Source organism: Rhinolophus sinicus, chromosome 8, assembly GCF_057876585.1.
Source record: "Rhinolophus sinicus isolate RSI-liver-muscle chromosome 8, RSI-T2T, whole genome shotgun sequence".
Taxonomy (NCBI): domain Eukaryota; kingdom Metazoa; phylum Chordata; class Mammalia; order Chiroptera; family Rhinolophidae; genus Rhinolophus; species Rhinolophus sinicus.
In genome coordinates, this window is record NC_142508.1 from 33,240,959 (window position 1) to 33,263,279 (window position 22,321).

A 22,321-nucleotide genomic window follows, 5' to 3' on the forward strand; every position below is an offset into this window, starting at 1 on the left:
CTGGTTTCTTTGTCACCTGCAGCCCATCTGATCTACACCCGATAAGCAGACCCTTCCCCTCCCTAGGACTCTTTCTAGCCTTCCAAATCTCAGAGCTAGGACCTGTGTGCCTGCATCCAGTAACCAACTGCCCCTCTGTGACCTCTCCTGAGGCAGAGACTCGGCAAGGCACAGTGTAGGAGCCAGGCTGAACCTCATCCCCCACCCTCAGGCCCAGGAGCCCAGTTGGGACCCTATTTTTACACACACTTCTCTCTTTCTTTCTTTTTCTTCTTTCTAAATTAAGTTCTGATCATTTCTTTTCCTTTGTCACTTTCTGGAAGTCTGGAATGATTGGCAACTTTTTATGCATTTAGCTATTTACAAAATATTCATGCATTTTAAAAGATCATTTCGTCACTTCATCTTGAGTCTTGCTCTCAAGACCCTTGTTCTACATATTGAAGCAACGGTTTCAGGATACCTATATTTTTGTTCCCTCAAAAAGGAAATACTCAGAGCAGCTTTTAAAAAATAAATAGTTTCAACTGATACGTTTACATAGTTGATTGATTTTATGGACGCCCCCCCCCCCACCAAGAAAACCTTACATGTTTCACGTTTTCAAAACAATGTGTTCTTTCTACATTATTTTGATTTTTCGACATTAACATTCACTTTAAGCCACTATGTCTATGGTATTTAACTTGTTGAGTCAATTTTCTCTCTTTTGATCACCTTTCCATTAACATTATTTGCAATTTGATTAAAGTCTCTTATTTCTCTTATTTAAAAAACACCACATTTTAAAATGCCAATAATGATATTAATTAAAAACTCAGGGGATGGTGCCCGTCCCGATATGAATTACTCTGTATCATTTGTCAATCAGATTGTCTCCTTTTGGGAATCATATTCATAGTGTTTAGTGGCAAGAAGAGCAGTCCCCAGAGACCACTTACTGCCCTTATGAGGAGTGTTCCAGAACATTCCGTGAGGTACATGCCTTCTGAGTTCCAGGTTCCTTGGCTACAGGGAACACAAACACTCATGTGAAGGCTGCATCTGCAGCGGGCAATGGGCATTCTTCCTGCTGTGACCTAGAAATGCTGACTCCCTCAACTTATCCCACGTCTCCAGACCAACTTTCTGTAAAGGACAGTCCTTCTGGGAAAAATCGCCAGACACATTTCTCAGTTGTCACAACTTCTCTCAGTAGGTCTAGTGTCTCTTCCCCTTCTTATAAGGACACCAGTCCTATCAGATTAGGACCTCACCCATATCACATCATTTAACCTTAATTTCCTCTCTAAAGACCCCATCTCCAAATACAGTCACATTGGGGTATAGGGCTTTAACATATGAATTTGAGAGGAGGGTACAATTCAGCCCACAACAACCAATTCCATGATAAAATATGGAATTTAACAAGCACCCTATTTTATTAGCAACCCATAAAAGGAGTCTCTCAATTTGATTTTGAGCAATCTTAACCCCACGACTTTCAACAGTATAAGACATCCCTCAACAATACAAAGACCTTTAGTTTAAATTTTTTGCCTTGATGCTAGAAGTTCATGATTAGAATTTTAAATTACCCAAAGCAGTTAGATACCAGCATCATATACTCTCTTTGGACTTGGCATTCCTCTTCCTCTTAAAACTGTCATTATCCAGGACCCTCAGGTGACTCCAGCTAATAACTCACTTGTTCGTTTGCCCAGTATACACGAGTTGTTTCTTTCCTCAGGAAAGAAACAGGAGTCTTACTTGCCCCATCTCACCCCAAACCAATCCCTACTACCTCAGATTTTCCCAAGATTGTATTGCCTATCACCCAATCTTCACACCTATTTCTGTACTGGCTAAGTTTCTTTAATTGCTGGCAAATAAGCAACATAAGCCCAAAATGAAGAACTGGAAGGATAACGGGCAGTTTGAGGAAAGCACAAAATCTAGGGAGGGTCCAAAGATCACAACCACGACAACACCAGCGTCATCCCTTTCAGGGAGCTGTCCCTGGATGACACAGACCCACTGCCTTTCAAATTCCAGAGAATTTGACTGGCCAGGTCCATCAAAACCATACGCCAGTTACTCAATGGAAAAGAAGAGATGGTGTCCTCAAAAGGAAGAGGCAAGGAAAACTGGACAGGGAAAAACAGAAAAATATACTTTAGGTTTTATTTTTGATATTACAATTATGAATTTAAACTAGAATACAGGTCTGAAAAATTTTTAATTTATTATAGCACAGTCATCTCTCTATGGCTATACACACATTTATAATTTTTTTCAACAACTATGTATAATTCTATGAAGTGAATACATCATAATTAACTTACCACTGACCCATTACCCCTAATAGTTTACCATTAGAAAAAAAAAAATTTTTGCCATTATACATTTACCTACCTTTGTATACTTTGGATTCTGAGGAATATTGATTCAAATGGTATATACATAAGGCAAGTTATATAAATGACAATGGAATAAATTGTCTCATTTTTCACATATTCATCAAAACTGGATATTATCACTCTTCTATGATTTAAAACCAAGTTATTGGGGGGGGGGGTAGAAATAGATATATCATCACTTTATTTTGCATTTTCCTGATTACTGGTGATGTTCAGTAATTTTCATTAGCTGTTTTTATTTCATCTTTGAACTGCCTGTTAGCTTTGTCCAATTTTCTACTGAGTTGCAGATGTTACTATTACTGATTTGTAATAGTACTTTGAATATCAGGGATTATCCTTTATTTGTTGCAAACATTTTGTTTTAGTCTCTCGTTGTCTATTAACTTTGACTCTGATGTTTTCCACACATAAATGTTATTTAGTTTAATGTCAGCTCCTTGGTTATGTGTAATGCTTCAGAAGGTCTGCCTCAAGCCAGGGTTATAAAAACATTCGGAGTTTTTCTTGTACCTTAACATCTTACGTTTAGATCTTTAATCTGTCAGAGCTTCCTCAGTGTGCCAGGGATCGAGCCAGAGCTTTCCTAATGCCATTTGATCACTCCATCTTTCCCCAATGCAATGAAGAATGCTTTTTGTCATATATAAGGAGAGTCTAGAAGCTCCACATACTCTGAATAAGACTGCCCGTCTCCTAGCTTCTATGCCAAAGGAAAGATGGAGCCCCAAAGCTCCACTGTCTAGCAGTCGTGTCCTCTGGTCAAGAGACCCTCTCATGTGGTCCTCTATACTGCCACCGGAGCGGTCATGAGAAGAACCCAAGAGCTCTGGTGCTTCAGGTTAGAGTACTCCTCCAGGGGTAGGGGCTGCTAAAAGACATGGGATTTCCTTTTGGGTGATGAAAATGTAAAATTAACCGTAGTGATGGTTGCACAACTCTGAACATAAAAGTCATCGACTCGTATACTATAAATGGGTGAATTGTATGATATGTGAATTATACCTCAAATAAGGCTGTTATATAAAAAAAAAGATACCCTCCACCAGCCTCTAGATCACTATTGATAAACAGTGAACAGAAGTCTCATGACCCTTGTTAAACCATCAGTTCTCTCTTTCTGCCACACTGAAAGCGTCATAACTACCGACCTTGGGACTTCTCCTACCAGCACTTGTCCTCACACCCTGCTTACCTCTTGTTCTTCCCGCATTTCCATTGCCCACGTATCCTGGGGGTGGTAAGGCACTCTCCCAGAACTCCCTGGCTCCATTTTGAAATCATTTCTCGTCATGATACATATCATGTACTTACCACACAGCATGGATTTCCCCGTTTTTGTCTTCTCCCACTAGATCTGTGAGAGCAAAATTTTTTGCACGTTTTGCACCCTGTTGTCTCTCTGATACCTAAAACGGTGCCTGGCACATTAGTAAATGCTCAACTAATGTTAATTGAATGAGTGCTACCTTCCCAATGGCATGCTGTATCACAATTCTACAGATGCTCAGAATGAGACTGTCAACTTGGAAATACACTGGGATTTTTATGGAATATTAGTGAATTTACATATTTAATGTGGGGAGAAATACCTTTGCCAGACAGAGTCCTTCTATACAAAGACATGTCTACCTTCCATTTACTCTATTTTTTAATAGTTAAAAAATAAGTTTAAGTATGTTTTAACATGTCCATTCGTAAGCTAACTGCAGTACTTATGGTTTTGTTTTGGTATCAGCCTTCAGTTTCTGAACAAGAAGGGAAGCTTTACTGTATTTCATGCTCTGGAACAATACAAATATCACAGGAATTGTCTGTGGTGTGTGTCTACAGAAGAAAGTACTGAAGTACCTTTTTCAGTTGATTTCATGGCTATTATTAAAGTAAACAAGCTAGGAAGCGCTACTAGATTTTGTTTTTAATACTGTCCTCTGGCTAGTCCTACATCCTGCCAAACTCTTTTGTTCTAATTGGCCAATTCTCACTTCTAGGTGCTAGGTAGAGGGAGAGTTCCTCATCAACAGTGCTCTGTGTCCTTATATTTATTCACAGAGGGATTTGTAAGCCACCATGTTACCCTGCATATCATACACCTTCAACTCTGAATGTATCTGTCTGTCCTACTTACTGGGAGAGTAGAGTCCTCTGTCTGCTCTAAAATCTGTATGTTTCTTAGTCTTGACCTCTACTGGTTCACTGTACTTACAGGTGAACAACTGTGAGGAAAACTTTACCTAATGGCACTAATGATATGCCAAGGATTATGTGCTAAGCCCCTTAAATGGATTATCTAACATGTTCTTCAACCTATGTGCTTTGAATGGAAAAGTTACATGAATATAAATTTTTAAGACATTAAGCTGCTACCGTGTAAAAAAGGAACTGGAGGGGAGCCAGAGGGAAAATGGCTGTGATATTACTGCAGAAATTCAAGCGATATGGTTGCATCTTGGATGATGGCAGTGGGACATGGGAAAAAGTGGATGGGTTCTAGAGGTATTTAGAAGATTGAATCTAGAGGACTTGGTGGTACAGTGCTGAGGAGGAAGGAAGAATTGAGGACGACTCTCCACTATGAACTCGCTGATGATGAGTGAGATGTACACTCTGCCTGAAGGCTTTTCCACATTCCTTACATTCATAGGGCCTTTCTCCAGTATGGATTCTCTTATGTAGCGTAAGATGGGCAATCTGGCTGAAGGCTTTGCTACATTCCTGACACTCATAAGGTTTCTCTCCAGTATGAATTCTTTGATGTAGAGTAAGGGATTTACGGTGGCTAAAGGCTTTCCCACACACATTACATTCATAAGGTTTCTCACCCGTATGACACCTTTGATGACAAATCAGGGAGGCCCTCTGTCTGAATGCCTTCCCACATTCACGACACTCATACGGTCTTTTGCCCGTGTGGAGCCGCTGATGTTGAACAAGATAGGAGCCATCACTGAAGGCCTTCCCACACTCAACACATTCGTAAGGCTTCTCACCAGTGTGGACCCTCTGGTGTTGAACAAGGTGTGCCGTCTGGCTGAAGGCCTTACCGCACTCCTTACACTCATAAGGTTTCTCTCCTGTGTGTATTTTCTGATGTTGTGCAAGGTGTGCATTCTGGCTGAAGGCTTTGCTGCACTCCTTACATTCATAAGGTTTCTCTCCAGTATGAATTCTCTGATGATGAGCGAGGTGTGTGCTCTGCCGAAAAGCTTTCCCACATTCCTTACACTCGTAGGGTTTCTCTCCAGTATGAACTCTTTGATGAAGAGTAAGTGAGCCACGATGGCTAAAGGCTTTCCCACAGAGCATACATTCATAAGGTCTCTCTCCTGTGTGAATTCTCTGATGTACAGTCAGTGATGAGCCATGGCTAAAAGCCTTCCCACACACATTACATTTGTAGGGTCTCTCTCCAGTATGAATTCTCTTATGCTGAATAAGTCCTATGTGATCTGTGAAAGCCTTTCCACAATCGATACAGTCAAAGGGCTTCTCTCCAGTGTGATAATATCTCCGATGACGTATGAGAGAAGCATTCTGCCTGAAGGCTTTCCCACAGTCAACACATTCATAGGGTCTTTTTCCAGTATGAATCCTTCGATGATGAGCTAGGGAAGAACAATCACTAAAGGCCTTCCCACATTCAATACATTCATAGGGCTTCTCTCCAGTATGGACTCTCTGATGCTGCGTGAGGTGTGCGAGCTGGCTGAAGGCTTTCATGCACTGCTTACACTGATAAGGTTTCTCTCCAGTATGAACTCTCTGATGTTGAATTAGATGAGCATTCTGGCTGAAGGCTTTTCCACATTCAGTACATCCAAAAGGTTTTTCCCCTGTGTGAACTCTCTGATGTTGAGCAAGGTGGGCACTCTGGCTGAAGGCTTTCCCACACTCAATACACTCATAGGGTTTCTCTCCAGTATGAATTCTTTGATGAAGAGTAAGGGTTGAGATTTTGCTGAAAGTTTTCTCACAGTCGTTACATTTTAAAAGTTTCTTTGCTCCACAGACTTGCTTCTGCTTTTTTACAAATGAATGTGTTTTTAAGCTTTTCTCATCTATGGCAAAATTATACATTCTCTCTTCAATGGGAAATAACTGCTTTATATAAGATAATGTATTCAGATGAAAAATTGTCCCAGACTTGTTAGAGTGGTCTCTTTTCTCAATAAGTGCATCTATATGAGTGACTGTCGCTTGACTAAAATGTGGCTTTGGACTTACCGGCTCTCTCTCACACAGGTCTTCACATTTCCAGTTTCTCCCTAATGTGGAACATTCAAGGTCATAGGTAGTAAGTCTTTTCATTATCATTGCCTGGGATAATTTTTCTTCATAAATGTCAAGGTTTGGAGATAATTCCTTGGTCATCCACACATACTCCATGTCTGTAAGATATTAAGAAGGCAAATGTCTCCTTTATTTAATGCCAGAATAATGGATACTTCCAAAAGAAAACCATGGGACTCAAACATTTACTGAAGGCCACAGAGGTTAACGTTTTTTACAGTTTTCAGACAAAGGTAGGCAATGCAACTACCTTTGTATTTCTGGAATAAACCCTCTTGGCTATGGTATGTTATTTCAACATGATTTTTTAATTTAAGATTTTACACCAACATTCATAATTGAGATTTGTCTGTAATTTCCTTTTTTTGGTGCTGTTTTGGTAAGACTTTGGTATCAAGTGTTATGCTGTCTTGATAAACACATTTTTAAAATTCTCTGTCACAAAACATCTTAAACAATGCTGACAACATTTTTCCTTAAAAGTTTTACAGAATTTATTTGTGAAATATTTGGTATTGCTACTTTTCTAGAGGGAGAGAATTCTTAGGTAACTTTCTATATTCCTTCAATGGTAATGGGTCTGTTGAAATTTTCTTTCTCTCTTCTGGTGTCAGTTGTGGTAATTTACATTCTCCTAAAATATCACTCATTTCATACAAGTTTTCAAATTATTTACAGAAAGTTGATAAAAACAGACTCTGATGATTCTTTCAAGTACTTATGCATCAGAGGTTATTTACTATCCTTTTACTTCTTGTTTTCTCTCATTTGTCCTGACAATTTATATATTTTATTGATTTTTTAAAGAAGCACCTATTTGATTTAATTAAGTACCTATTTTCTAATTCATGTATTCCTATTTTTTTCTCTAACAGTATAAATCACTATACATGACTTACTTGGGTTTTCTTTAAGATTCATTTTGGTCTTTTCCTAATATCTTGAATTGGATACTGATTTCATTTATTTTTTATTTCTTATTTATTAATGTACATCGTTAGGGCTTTCAGTGACCTACCAACAATCCTCTTCTTGAAAATATGAGAACTAAGAGTAGGCCACACTGCAGTCACAGAACAAACTCCAACCATCTCACGTGAGGCTCATTTCCCTGCAACATACTGTTAACTTGTTTCCTAAACTAGAAAAACAGCTCTCAAGCAAGGCAGGGAAAAAAAAATTATATTTGAAAAAAATAAACTGGGCCAAAAATCTTAATGACTGCAATAAAAGTGGAGAGATTATAAATGATAAGAGGAAGGAGGTAACATCAGTGAGCTAATTTCTTCATCTTTCATATGGGTGTCAAAAGATGATGTTTTGCATCAACAAAATAAAGAGGCAACCAACTGAATGGGAGAAGATTTTTGCACACAGTGCCTCCGATAAGAGGCTAATATCCAAAATATACAAGGAACTCATGAAACTCAACAACAAAAAAAAAACAACCCAATTGAAAAATGGGCAGAGGACCTGGAGAGACATTTCTCCAAAGAGGACATACAAATGGCAAATAGACATAAGAAAAACTGCTCAACATCACTGATCATCAGAGAAATGCAAAGAAAAACCACAATGAGATATCACCTCACCCCAGTCAGAATGGCTATCATCAACAAGACAAATAGTAACAAGTGTTGGAGAGGCTGTGGAGAAAAAGGAACCCTCATACACTGTTGGCGGGAATGCAGACTGGTGCAGCCACATGGAAGGCAGTGTGGAGGTTCTTCAAAAAATTATGAATAGAATTACCATATGACCCAGCAATCCCTCTCTTGGGTATCTACCCAAAAAATCTGAAAACATTTATAAATAAAGACACGTGTGCTCCAATGTTCATTGCAGCTTTGTTTATGGTGGCCAAGACATGGAAACAACCAAAATGTCCTTCAATAGATGAATGGATAAAGAAGTTGTGATATATATACACAATGGAGTACTATTCGGCGGTAAGAAAAGATGATATAGGAACATTTGTGACAACATGGCTGGATCTTGAGAGTATAATGCTAAGCGAAGTAAGTTAGACAGAAAAAACAAAGAACCATATGATTTCACTGATATGTGGTATATAAACCAAAAACAACAAAAGAACAAGACAAACAATTGAGAAACAAAAACTCATAGACACAGACAATAGTTTAGTGGTTACCAGAGGGTAAGGGGATGGAGGGCGGGAGTTGAGGGTAAGGGCGATCAAATATATGGTGATGGAAATAGAACTGACTCTGGGTGATGAACACACAATGGGATTTATAGATGATGTAATACAGAATTGTACACCTGAAATCTATGTAATTTTACTAACAATTGTCACCCCAATAAATTTAAAAAGATAAAAAAAAAAAAAGATGATGCTTTGAAACTCAAGCAGATAAACTTCAAAATACGAAGTTTTAAATATGTAAAGACGTAAAGGTAAAAACTTGTGGGACTAACAACCTTTCCAATTCAAGGGGTGGGATGATGTGAGGGGGGAAAAACAGGCATAAACAACAAAGCAAGAATACGTAACAACAACAGAAAGCACTAAAGAGAACAATAATGAAAAGCAGAGGGAAGAATATAGCTATAAAACTTGTTAATCCAATAAACTCACATTTTAAAGAAAGGAAAATATTTAAACCAGTTCAAAAAATTAAACACAAATTTGTCTAAAGAATTTAGAAATGTTGAAAATCAGGAATGATTAAAACAGTATGGTACTTGAGCAAAACTAGGTAAATATCAATGGACAATAACAGAGTTCAGAAACGTTCCATGGGATTTGTAGGAAATCAATAAAGGTAAAGGTGGTAGGTCATACCAGTGGGGAAGAGAAGGTCCATTTAAAAATGATGTTAGAACAAGACGGTTCAATTTGGGAAAGATTTTTCATAAATCAAGAGAAAGAAACAAATTGTTTCTACCGTCTGAGTCATAGGGATCATGTTGAGAGAACTAAGTCATTTGCTAAACAGTGCCAATCTCATCATGCATGGGCAGGCCCACATGCTCAGAAAGCCCAATATTTAAAAAAAAAAAAAAAAAAAAAATGGGGGGAGGGATTTTGAGAGGTGTTTTCCAATAAGTCTTAAAGAGAAGAAACATCTTGAAAATAGTCTTCCCAGCTCCAGTAATCCTGTACTTACCTGGGCACAGGACTCCTTTCATCTCTTCATTCGTTACCCAGGGCTCTTTACCTTGCTCCAATAAGGAGATCACATCTGGTTTTAAAATGCAAAGACCTGTAATTAAGATAAGAAAATTGGCTATGCTGTGGCAATTCCAGAGCTACGACCCAGTCCAAATGTTATTGAGAGAAGAGGGATATTGTAGGAAAATGCTGGTACAGGCAGGAACAATGGCTGAGGTGGAAAAACTCCTATGGGGAGGTGGAAGGAGAAAGATGCTCTTACCCACTGACACTAGGTTTCTGTAGTTTTCCAACATCACCTTCTTGTACAAAGTCCTCTGAGCAAGATTCAGCCATTGCCACTCATCTTGGGAGAAGTCTATGGCCACATCTGTGAAAGTCACTGAATCCTGAAATGACACAAATATAATTTTGCTCAAACAGTGTTTATGCCCCCATTTAGCTGGACCTAGAGTAAAGGATTATGCTATTCACACTTTGGGGAAAAAAACAAACATTGTGCGCAAGTAATTGTACTGGGGGTCTAAATGATCCAGGTGAGGTAGTTACTGGACAACTTTTCTGCCTAGTTATACATACATATTAAGAAAAAAGATATGACAGATGCTCTCTGCTCTTGGAGTATTTACAATTCTATGAAATTTATGAGCATTTATGAAAAAATGTTGACTGCATTCAAAACAGTATCAAGTACTAAATTATTTTATCTATGTTAGGAGCTATGTCACTTTTCCACATGGAGAAATTAAAGAGCTTTGGTACTGTGAAGGAAAGTTTCAAGGAAGGACGCTGACCTGATGAACATGATTTCAATCTCCACAATATATTCTACAAAATCTTAGTGTTTTTGAGATGTTAAGAGGTGTACCTAACACAGGACAGTTAAGAGGAATGGCATCAGAATTCTTCAAAATTGAGAAAAAGGCCAAAAAAATAGGAAGTTGGGCAAAAGAATAAAGAGAAAATTCACAAAAGAGATGAAAAGGTAACCCTGAATCATAGGAATATTATGTATGGCAAGTCATTCAATTAGTTGTTTATCGAGATGGGTTTAGATATTCTATATTTTTTGCATTTTGATAGTATTGTTAGAATAAGCTTGCCAAATTCAAAAATGGCTAAAAACAATGACAATACCAGCAGGATGGGATCATGATTAAGATTTGTCAACTGTCTGCTTATAGATCAACTAGGGGCGTGTGTTAAAGGGTACATGGGATAAAGGGTACATGGGAAAGGGTACATGGGAAATCTCTATGCCTTCCTCTCAATTTTGCTGTCAAACTAAAACTGCTCTAAAAAATAAAATTGGTGAACACACAATGTGATATATAGATGATGTATTACAGAATTGTACACTTGAAACCTATGTAACTTTACTAACCATTGTCACCCCAATAAACTTTAATTAAAAAAAGGTGTGCCTAGAAAAATGAGAGAAAAATGTCTAACAACATTCTTTTCTTTTGAAATAAAAATATATTTGGATTAGGAGAGAACACCTTTGGATAGTTGGTTTTTGATGATCTGCTAAAAACTATTCGGAGAGATCATATGAGCTAAGCACATGTCAAGCAACCTGTGTTTTGTTACATGGGCTGAATTTCCTAACCAACCAGCAAGTGGTATATCAGGCATCCATTCTGAGGTTGCTGGCAGATTTTCCATTTCTTATTTTGTGATTTCACTTATATCAACATCGAAGGAAGAGTTTCAAATAAGTACTAGAGAAAAAGGTCAGATTACTCTAAAGAATTCAGACTCTGGTGCCGACCAGCTGGGTGATCTTGGCCAAGTTAATTAACTCCCTCGTGCCTCAGTTTACCCACCTGAAAATGGGAATGATTTTAGTACCCACCTTGTAGCAGCATTGTGAGAATTAAATGAATTAACAGGCACAGTACCCACCTAAGTGCTCAAGAATTGTTACCTATGATAATGATGAAGGAGGGATGGAAAAGAAGAGAAAAAGGGGGAGGCTGAGATGGGTGAAACATTTCATTGGGTTAATACTTCAATATGTTTCACTTATATTTTATCTAATTCCAGTATACTATAGTAGTTAAGAACATGGTCTCTGAAGCCAGACCACCTATGCTCAAATCCTGTTCTGTTCAGGAAACCTAAGTTATAAGTTTTGTTTTCAACTGTTGAAGATATTTTAAATAACTCAAAAGAACAGTCTCTTGTATTTACATATACACAGTTACCATTTCTGCTGCACTTCTTCCTTCATTCCTGATGTTTCAAGTTCCCTTCTGGTATAATTTCTATGTGAAAAAATTCCTTTAGCAATTCTTTCAGAAATCTGTCAATGAAAATTCTTAGTTTTCCTTCATATGAGCAACTATTTCACCTTCATTTTTGAAAGCTATTTTTACTGGACATAGAATTCTAAGTTGACAGTTCTTTTCTTTGAGTGCTTTAAAAAAGTATTTCTACTTCCTTCTGATTTTTATGGTTTCTGATGAGAAATCCAGTTATTCAAATCCTGTTGCTCTTTATGTTAAGCATTATTTTTCTCTGGCTGCTTTGGAGAATTTCTTTTTCCTTGTCTTTAGTTTTCAGCAGTCTGATTACAAAGTTTTCAGGAGGGGATTTCTTTGAGTTTATCACACTGGAGTTTGCAGAGCTTCATGCATCCACAAGTTTATGTCTCACTAAAGTTGGAAATTTTTTAGCCATTATTTTTTCAAATATTTTTTCTACACTCCACTTTTTCCTCTTTTTTGGGACTCAATGTTATGAATGTTAAACATCTTGGTATTGTCCCACAGGGCCCTGAGGCTCTATTTAATATTTTTTCTGTTATTCAGATTAGTTTCTATCTGTCTTCAAGTTCACTATTTCCTTTGTCATGTCCACTGACATGACAATAAGCTCCCATCCAGTAAGCTTATTTTGGCTGTTATAGTTATCATTTCTTGATCTTTTCTATTTCTTGACTGAGATTATCTTTCCATTTGTTTCAAGAGTGTTCACCCTTACTTGTTGGAGCATTTTTCTAATAGTTGCTTCAAAGTCATTATCAGATAATGCCAATATCTGTGTCTCATCAATGTTAGTGTTTGGTGATTGTCTTTTCCCTTGTGAATTGAAATTTCCCTAGTTTTTCATTAGCTAAGTAAGTTTGGATTGTATCCTTGACATTTTGGATGTTATAAGACTCTATGTCTTATTTAAATTCTATGGAGAATGTTGATGTGTTCAGGGTACACATTCTAAATAGCCTTCTGTGAGCTGTGTTTCAAAAGCAGTTGCATTTTCAAAGACTTTGCAATGATATTAACCTGTGCTACTGTGTACCACTCATGAACAGTGGTCTAATCCTTAGTTTTAGGGTCAGATACATGCATGAGCAGCTCAGAGTAAGCCTCGGAGTTCATAAACAACTTCATGTGGTTGATTTCCAAAACTCCACCCTCTCTGTGATCTCTCCAGTATTTTCCATTTCCCATGAGCTCCCCTTTTTAGTCTTCTGGCCAGGTAACTGGGAGCTTATTTATTCCATTCCACTGTGTACTTGCCATGACTGTACCCAGCCCCTGGGGCCAAGCAGGGTGAGGACAGAAGCAGAAAAAAAGCAGTGAGGGTTTCTCCCACCCTCTGGGGAACACAGGTTCTCCAACCACAGAGAAAACTTCTCCTCCCTCCGAGTTTTAGACTCCTGAAGACCCCCACTGCCACTGTCAGGGCACAAAAAACAGAGAAAAATCTTTTTAAAGGGACACCCCCACTGCCACTCTCTGAGCATTAGATCCCTTATCCAGCTCCTGAGCCTGAAATTAGAATGTTTCTCTTGTAGTTCTTTCTATCCATGCCAATACCACTTCTATGTTTTATGCTTGCTGAATCCATGCTATGAGCTATTGGGAGGGGAAAATGCGAACACACCATATGTTTGGCGGCATTCCACATTTTGGGCTTCTTCGCCAATCTGCCTGCTACTATTCACCTTTTAGAGGCCTCTAACTGCTTCTCCAGGGATGTTGTGGTTTTACAGAAGCTTCATTGGGGAAGACAGAGTGGAGTGTGCTCAGCCCATCTTACCCAGAACCAGGACTCTCCCAAATTCAGTGTAAATTATTATTGTTTTTAAAATTAATACTTCATTGGAAATAAAAAGCGTCCTGGTATTCAGTGCTGCTTGTACATTAAACATCATATTGCATTCTTCAACCTGTACGTGTGTGTGTGTTTAACTACATGGGCACATAGGCAAACAGTAGCTACACAGGCAGATAGTGGCATATATAGTTGATGCTTATGTGATCCCTATTATGTGCCAGGTACTCTAAACACTTAAAATAGATTAACATAATTCCTCACAAAAATCCTATAAATTAGTATTATTCTCATTTTATGGCTGAGGAAACTGAGATTAAGATGCTTTATCTAGCATACAGTAGTATAGAATTTGTACCCAGGCAATCTGGTTCAAGAGTCCATGTTACTAACCTTTATGCCATATTCTGCCACTCTTTCCTCTGACAACAATAATGCTTTTGTAGCAAATGTTTAAATGCTCAAAGGAACACATTCTACTGGTAGACCATGTTTTATGGCATTATATCTTGCTAAGAAAAGGTGTTTGGTTTTGATATAAACTGCTCATTGTGTTTTTGATATAAAATAAAAACAATTTTACTATTTAAAATTATTTTTGATTCCCTGCACTTCCTTCAAGATGCAACTCAGAAATCACTTCCTCTGTGATTCAATTGCTCCCACCACCCACCCCCCTCCAACAGTGAGTATGACTGTGCAGCCTACATCCTGTACAAGGATCTCTCGCCAAGGAGGCAAAAAGGAGCTCAAATAAAGATTTCCTCTTGCCACACTGTGGCCTGTCACAGAGCTTCAGTCAACAGGAAGAGGCACCTTTTCCTAATTCACCCAAAGGCGCTCATATGAGCTATTAATGGCCCTCCCCCACCACTCCACAGGAAGCCTACTCTCCACATGCAGCACTGATCACAGACTGCAAGCTTTCTGAGAGCCAGGAGGGGGACTTAGGGACCAGGCAAATCATGGCTCTCAAATTTACTATAAGGACTGCATTTCTGCATAGTTTGATGATTATGAAAAGACTGAGCAGAGGGAAAGGCTTGTGTGGATCATTTCTTGCATGAAGAGTAAACACCAAACAGGAAGAAGCACAAGCTCTGATAGATCACTGAGCCGTTTGAGTCTCTCCCTGTGACCCCACCACTTATCAGAAAGGGAAGAAATAGGACTCAGGTCACAGGGTAGAACTCGTAAGCAGACAGTTCTCAGAAGGAAACAAACATTACCAAACCTTGAAAAGCAAAATGTATTGTGAGGAGGAGAGAGGGACTACTAACTCACCAGGGACATAGCTTTGAAGAGTTCGATCCCCATCACCTCCTCCTCTTCCTGGCCCCTCATTTGAAGGCTTTACCCTGAGAGGGCAGAGCTGGGGGAGGAGAAAGGAGTAGTGACATGAGCATCACGACCTGGGAACTCTTTCTTCCCTTCAGCTCCCTGTTCACTCCCCCACTCCCACCTACCCAACCACCCCTCACAGTCCAGGCACTTGCTGTAAGACCCACAATTTATAGCTGGGGTTCTGCTCTGTTCTGGGTGTTCAGGCTGAGCACACCCCTCTCCATCAAAGCCACCACTCATTAACTAGAGATGAACCAGGTATGCTACAGATATCATTACTACTCTGACTTAACCTTCACAATCTTCAGTGAAAATAGGAACTACTATTAACATTTCATACATGAAAGCTCTGGGAAGTGAAGCCTTTGTATAAGTCATACTGCTTGCAAATAACGGAGCCCAGTCACCGCCCTAGGTCTGCCTGACTCCAGTACCCAAGTTATTTGCTCAAGCAGACACCAGAATATAACAGGAAATATGTCCCCTAACTCGCCAGGATTCATACAGATTCAATAAGATTCGGAAAAAGCCATCTTCCCTAAAGAGAGTCCACGTGACTTGCAGATAACTGAACCAAAAAACCATTAGGAGACCCAGTTTCTCATTTTGCTTTGTGACAAACGACAGTTCTGAAGAAGTCCCTTGCCCCCCAAGCCAAGTTTCTTCTATTTGGAAGAGGATACAAGTATTTGACTTAATTCTGGTTTCTTTCCTATAAACTCCACTGCTTTCTGAAAGTATTATTATAATGATCATGATAATGATAAGAATGAACACTTAGTATGTGGCAGGGACTACACCAACTACTTTATAGGTATGAGTTCATTTAATCCTTGTAACAACCCTATGAGGTATATGTTACTCCATTTTACATAAGAGAAATTAGGTCAGAAAATTAAAAAAAAAAAACTTGCTCAGTGGAGGTTTTGTGATATGTACTCTTGAAGTTATTTAACGCTTTCAGAGTTGGTTTCTTCAACAGTAAAAAGTGGGTACGAATACCTATCTGAAGCCTTTGCTGAGGGGATTACATGACAGCCAGTAGAGAGGGACTCTGCAGTCAGCCTGTCCCGGATCTGAATCCTGACTCCTCTACTTCCTGGCAATTACTCCTCCTCTCTATGCCTCAGGGTCCTCATCTTTGAAAAGGAGGTAAGATAGTTTCCATTTCATAACGTTGTGAGGCTTCATGTTGATATGCCCCAAAGGTCTTAGAACTGCTTCTGGCCCACAATAAGCAGGCAGGAAACATTAGCTATTGCTATGGCATGCAGTGAAACAAGCCAGGAACACTATGTACTACAGCACTGCTTCCCATCCCTTACCCACTGCGCGCGGGGGAGGGGGTTAGGGCGTAAAGAGAGAGAACTGTGAGGGAGGTACCGGAACGTTTTGGTTTACTTACTAGAAGGTAGGTGACTAAGCCATAAAAGCTGGGATCTCTCAGCACTGCCAGATGAAGCTGTGAATCTCGCCTTCCTCCCAAGTCCCATTCCACAGTGATATGCAGGACACGACTCTGACACGTAAAACCATAAACACCGAGGTCCTTCTTGAAGAGCAGCAGAGCACCCAGGGGTGATGTTCTAATGGGTAAGGGAATGCTCTCTCCCCTGGGTTCTTGGAGATACCCACGAAGACTGGGAAGGGCAGTGTCTCATAAGATCCCTCCCTGAATTCAGCTCTATACTCTAGCCCAAGGTGACCTTCCAATCCTTTGGACTCCTGGGTCCGCCAGTCTCTGAGGCCAGGGACATCCTCCTCAAACACTTGGGCCCCGAGGCACAGCACCCCCAAATCTTAATTTCCACTCTTGCAGCCGCACACCTGCCACCTGTCACTCTTACCTCCGTACTCAGTCCCATGGATGTTTGGACATGTGCGGAGTTCTGCTCCCTCCAGGTGGGGCAGCAAGACGTGTTGGCCGCCCCGCCCCAATCGGGCACTTGTCCAAGACTCTAGACTTTGGCCCACGCTAACTTCTTGGTGGTTGGGTCTGTGTGTGGGTTGGTGCGGGGTGATATCCTCCGGGAGGGTTCCAGCTCTCAGCCCCCTAAACCCCTCATTCATTTCAATGCACACCGTCTCTCACATGCTCCTGGGATGGGCACAGACGCACCGAAACGCGCGCAAGTCTTAGGGGCCGCGCCCTCCCTACCAGTCACACCCTACACTTGCACACGCTCCCCATCACACACGCACCCGCCTCCTCCACGCAGCCACGTCCTCTTATACACACATATACCACGCACCCTCGTACCCTTGGTCACAGTCGCCAAGTCACGCGCACACGTTCACGTTCTGCCCCGCATTTTCCCAGGCTGCCCAGCCAAGCCCCACGCCCCTCGCGGCTTCCTCCTCAGAACCCGCCCCACTCGCCCGCACTTCAAAGCCTCACCGGAAGTGGGCGTGTCCTGCCGCAACGGCCTCTGTGAAATGTAGTTCCTACAGGGGCAGCAATGGCGTCCTGAAATCAGGCGGTGAGACTGCCAGGCACAGCTCCTTTCCCCGACGGGTGATCACTGTCCTCTGTCCCTTATAGGTGCCACCTGGTCGGGAACACAGCAGCCTAGAAGCCTCTCAGGCCTGGCTCTGGGTCCCAGAAATACAGACCACCTCCAAGCCAGCCCACCCCGGGGGCTTCTGAGAGCCCTCGCCAGGTTCCCAGTGCGCAGACGCAGCTGTCCGGCTTGACAATCGGAGCAAGCTCGGCAAACTGGAAGCGGGCTCAGGGGACTACTCCGCTGGGGTCCAGGAGGCCATCAGTGCCCTGGGGCATTGTGCCTGCAGGTAAAAGGCAATGGGCAGGGCTTAGTGAGGCGGAGATTTTAGGATTGGAGTGATTTAGAATTCGCCTGTTTTGTGCCTGTGTGGTTTGTGACTTTCTAAATCTGTGTGTGTGGGGTAACTGCCTTATTTTATACCTACTACTTCTCCCTCTTTAATACTATCTACTCCCCTAACCCATTTTATCGCTCCTTGATGGAACCAGGGTCCCAGAAAGACACAGTTTCTTAATCCTGACTAGGGTTGTATACCCATTCAGTGAAAAAGTGTTTGGCATATACAGTCATGCGTAGCTTTACGACAGGGATACATTCTCAGAAATGTGTTGTTAGGCAATTTCGTCGTTGTCGGAACATGATGGTGCACTTACACAAATCTAGACGGTCTAGCCTTCCCCACACCTGGGCTGTATGGTACAGCCTATTGCTCCTGGGCTAAAAGCCTGTACAGTGTGTTACAGTACTGAATATGTAGGCAACTATAACACAATGGTAAGTATCTGTGTATCTAAATATATCCAAACATAGAAAAGGTACAGTAAAAGTATGGTATAAAAAATAAAAAATGACAGACTTGTATAAAGCACTTACCATTGATCTTGCAAGACTGGAAGTTGCTCTGGGTGAGTCATGAGTGGTGAGTGAATGTGAGAGTCTAGGACATGACTGTACATTACTGTAGGCTTTATAAACACTGTACACTTAGACTACACTAAATTTATTTAAAAAATTTATCTTTCTTCAATGATAAATTAACCTTAGCTTACTGTAACATTTTTACAACTTTTCCACTTTTGTAATACACTTATCTTAAAACAAACACATTGTACAACTGTACAAAAATGTTTTCTTTATATATTGTATAAATCAGTTTTCTATTAGATTTTTTTTTTTTTTTACTTTTTAAACTTTTTTGTTAAAAACTAAGACACAAACACACACATTAGCCTAGGCCTACACAGGGTCAGGTTGATCAGCATCACTGACTTCCACCTCCACATCTTGTCCCACTGGAAGGTCTTCGGGGGCAATAACGTGTGGAGCTGTTGTCTGTGGTAACAATGCTTTCTTCTGGAACGCCTCCTGAAGGACTTGCCTGAGGCTCTTCTTGAGGTGTCCCTCTTTTCTGCAATATGCCCACGGTGGTTTGCTTGATTTATTTCATCATAGATTTGCTTGTAAGCAGATAATGCACCATGAACATCCCTCTCTATTAATGAAAACCTTTCAGTGTTGGGGGTCCATGTTTTCAAACTTTTTAAGGAGCTTGCTGAGGTCTGCAAAAGCTTCTGCTAAACCCTTCACTGTGAATTTTCTTGGGGGTTCTTCTTTTGTTCTTGCCTCCTCTTCAGCCATGCATTCCTGTCCAGTTCCAACAACTCATTAGTCAATCCCTCAGGAACCATCTCTAGGAGCTCCCCAATGTCACCTTCTTCCACATCCAGGTTAAAGTCCTGCGTTTGCCATCTCAACCACAGCCTGGTTGATTTTTGCAACCTCCTCACCCTTGGCAAATCCTTTGAAGTCATGGACAAACCTCTTGAGTGTCTTTTTCCAGATGCTGTTCATACCCTCCTTGGTGACATCACCCCAAGCCCAAGCAAGGTTCTTGCTGCAATCATAAATACTTCCAGAACTGCATCAGTGTCTTCCTCAATTGCAGCAATAGCCTGGGCAAAGGTCCTCCTCAGGTAGTGGGCCTTCAAAGCTGCTATAACTCCTTGATCCATTGGTTGAATCAAAGAGGTGGTGTTTGGAGGGAAAAACATCACTTTGATATTGGGATGAAGGTCACATATAAAAGGAGTGTGTCCGGGAGCATTATCAACAATAAGCAAAATCTTGAAAGGTATGTTATTCTCCAAACAGTACTTTTCCATTTCGTGGGCATAGCAATTCAAGAGGGCATCTAGGAAGATGAGTTGTGTCATCCATAACTTCCTATTGCTCCTGTAGCACACTGGCAATGTACACTTACTGACATATTTGAAGGCCCTGGGGTTCTCACTGTGCCAGATCACAAAGGGTTTCAATTTGTAGCCTGCAACATTGCCCCCAAGTAAGACTGTTACCCTGTCCCTAAAAACCTTGAAACCTGGCATTGACTTGGCCTCCTTATGGATACAAGTCCTTTCAGGCATTTGTTTCCAGAATAGGGAGGTTTCATTTATATTGAATATTTGCTCTGGCAAGTAATTTTCCTCCACAATCAGCTTATCTAGAGTTTCCAAGAATTGTTCAGCTGCTTTCACATCAGCAGACTCACGACTTACTTTCAAGTTATGTAATGAATAACGATTCTTGAATCGTTTAAACCACCCAGAGCTAGCAGTAAATTCAACATTGTAGTTGGGTACAACCTTTTCTTTCAACATTGCAAACAAACTTTTTGCTTTGGCCGTGATCAGCATGGTGCTGAGAGGGATACGCTTCTGTGCCTGGTCTTCAATCCAGGTTATTAGAAGTTTCTCCATGTCTGATATAGGCCCTTCTCGAATTTTTGTTAGTCTCATTGTCTTCAATGAAGCAGGTCCTTTAACAGCTTCCGTCACTTTGTTCTTGTTCTTCAAGATTGTTGCTATGATGGAGTGGGACATACCTGACGGGCGAGCTAATTACCATCACTGATTTTCTACCTCATAGTCCTTACTCACATTTAATTTCATTTTTAGGTAAATTGCTCGACATGGCCTCTTACTGGCAACATTGGCAGACTTTGTATACTTAGAGGCTATGATGAACAAAACACACCAGATTAAATCAAGCACAAGAGAAAATGATGCAATCAAGAGATGCAATAAACACAAGATATATGAAACTGCCGGCATAACATGGCATACTGTTTTATAGCAAATGTTTTTTTTTATATATAAGTAGAAAGAGTACACTCTAAAATAACAAAATTATAGTAAATACATCAACTAGTAACAGTCATTTATTATCATTCTCAAGTATAATGTACTATATGTAATTATAGGTGCTATACTTTTAGACGACTGGCAGCACAGGTTTACACCAGCATCACTACTAACATATGAGTAACGCACTGTGCTATAATGTCACTAGGTGATAGGAATTTTACACCTCCATTATAATCTTATGGGACTGTTGTATATGGGGGTCCATCGCTGACTGAAATGTCATTACGTGGCACATGACTATACTAAGTGCTCAGTAAAAAAAAAAAATTACTTACTTTAGCATTAGCAGTCTCATTGTGACACAGCTACAGAAACTGGTCTACTATTTGTCACCTAAAAATTAAGTCACTCAGACATAACCAATCAAAGCCACAAAGTCACCTCTGGACTCTGCCTTCCCAGGACCCAATTTCTCAGACTTCATGTACTCCATAATCAAGCTAATTGTAGCTGTGAAGATGCTGTCTCACGGAATTGAAAATGAAATCTTAAGTGTTTGTTAACATTTTGTGGTTGGTTATTTGGGTCAGATAAAAACAATACTGGTACTTTCCGTTTTATAACATGTAAAGAGCTTAGAGACTTTCACTCGCATCTTCACAATAAGAAAAACATTCGACCAGCTGACAATCAAAAACTTTAAAAGAAATCCATCAGGGAATTGAGGTTACAAAGGAAATACCACCACAATGTTTGGAGAATCACGGGAATACAGAAAGTCATAGCAAATATCAGCTTACCTGAAGCAGAAGCTGCGAGAGCCATAAACTGATACAAATTCTTAATTGGTAATTTTGGTGAAGTGTTGGTGGCTTAGTGTAGACTAGCTCGTGAGTTAAAAATTCTTGAGGGCCCCCCCACATGCATGAATTTACCTCCAGGAACTCCGAGTTCTCACACTAAAGATCAGGGTGTGTGTAGGGGGGGGGACCTCCTCCTGTTTTTGGGCAGAGGGAGGGTTAAAGTAAACATTTTGAACTACACTCAGAGCACTGTCCATAACAAACTCCTGCATTCCAAGGAAAACTACATACTAGAGCCTTTTTGGACCTGGAGGAGGGCCAGTTGGGCAGCTCTAGTTTCTCTAGCCTTCCTATCTTAGTAAGGGCTAAGGACTTCTGAAGGTCACAGCCCAAGCCCACTGCAAACCAAGACTTAATAAGATTTCAGACTGCTTATTCTTCTGAATTCTTTACTACCACCACATCAGTATAACAGGGCTTCAGTATAACAACAGCAGATTACAACAAGCAGCAGGACACATTCTATTGAAGGAGGTCTCAGGGAGACCCAAAGATAACAGAGGAAGGAAAAAAGCAAGGGATCTAGAGGAAACCAAAGCCTCTGGCAGCTCCAGCTACAGTAAACATTAAACCTAGC

General features: G+C 40.4%; 3 protein-coding genes across 4 annotated transcripts in view; all 3 read right to left on the reverse strand.

Moving 5' to 3' along the window:
• The window catches only part of ZNF71 (zinc finger protein 71), a 27,395-nt gene extending 20,751 nt beyond the window's left edge, over window positions 1–6,644 (reverse strand). The window contains exon 1 of the mRNA XM_088800462.1: window positions 6,624–6,644. The gene's annotated coding sequence lies outside the window, so the exon portion shown is untranslated. The remainder of the gene's footprint in view (window positions 1–6,623) is intronic.
• ZNF470 (zinc finger protein 470) lies at window positions 2,140–17,609 on the reverse strand. Of its 2 annotated transcripts, none has more exons than XM_088800446.1 (5): window positions 17,082–17,609; window positions 16,640–16,753; window positions 10,088–10,214; window positions 9,821–9,916; window positions 2,140–6,787 (listed from the first exon to the last, which is right to left on the reverse strand). In XM_088800446.1, the coding sequence occupies exons 1-5, from the start codon at window positions 17,097–17,099 to the stop codon at window positions 4,914–4,916; spliced, it is 2,229 nt and encodes a 742-aa protein (XP_088656572.1). In that variant the 5' UTR covers window positions 17,100–17,609; the 3' UTR covers window positions 2,140–4,913. The 2 variants fall into 2 exon arrangements, with proteins under 2 accessions (XP_088656572.1, XP_074171468.1); XM_074315367.2 differs by lacking the exon at window positions 17,082–17,609 and adding an exon at window positions 15,175–15,262.
• The window catches only part of ZFP28 (ZFP28 zinc finger protein), a 32,364-nt gene continuing 26,682 nt past the window's right edge, over window positions 16,640–22,321 (reverse strand). The window contains exons 8-9 of the mRNA XM_074315363.2: window positions 17,633–18,018; window positions 16,640–16,753 (exon numbers count right to left, since the gene is read on the reverse strand). Of these exons, the coding sequence (XP_074171464.2) occupies window positions 17,963–18,018 (56 nt within the window). The 3' untranslated portion in view covers window positions 16,640–16,753; window positions 17,633–17,962. The remainder of the gene's footprint in view (window positions 16,754–17,632; window positions 18,019–22,321) is intronic.

Excerpts from the sequence above, each read along its gene's own strand:
- ZNF470 (XM_088800446.1), bottom strand. Across the intron at positions 10,215-16,639 it reads GCTTAGTCACCTACCTTCTA|GATTCAGTGACTTTCACAGA; the intron begins GTAAGTAAACCA and ends GTGTCATTTCAG. Across the intron at positions 6,788-9,820 it reads GAAAGGAGTCCTGTGCCCAG|ACATGGAGTATGTGTGGATG; the intron begins GTAAGTACAGGA and ends AATATCTTACAG.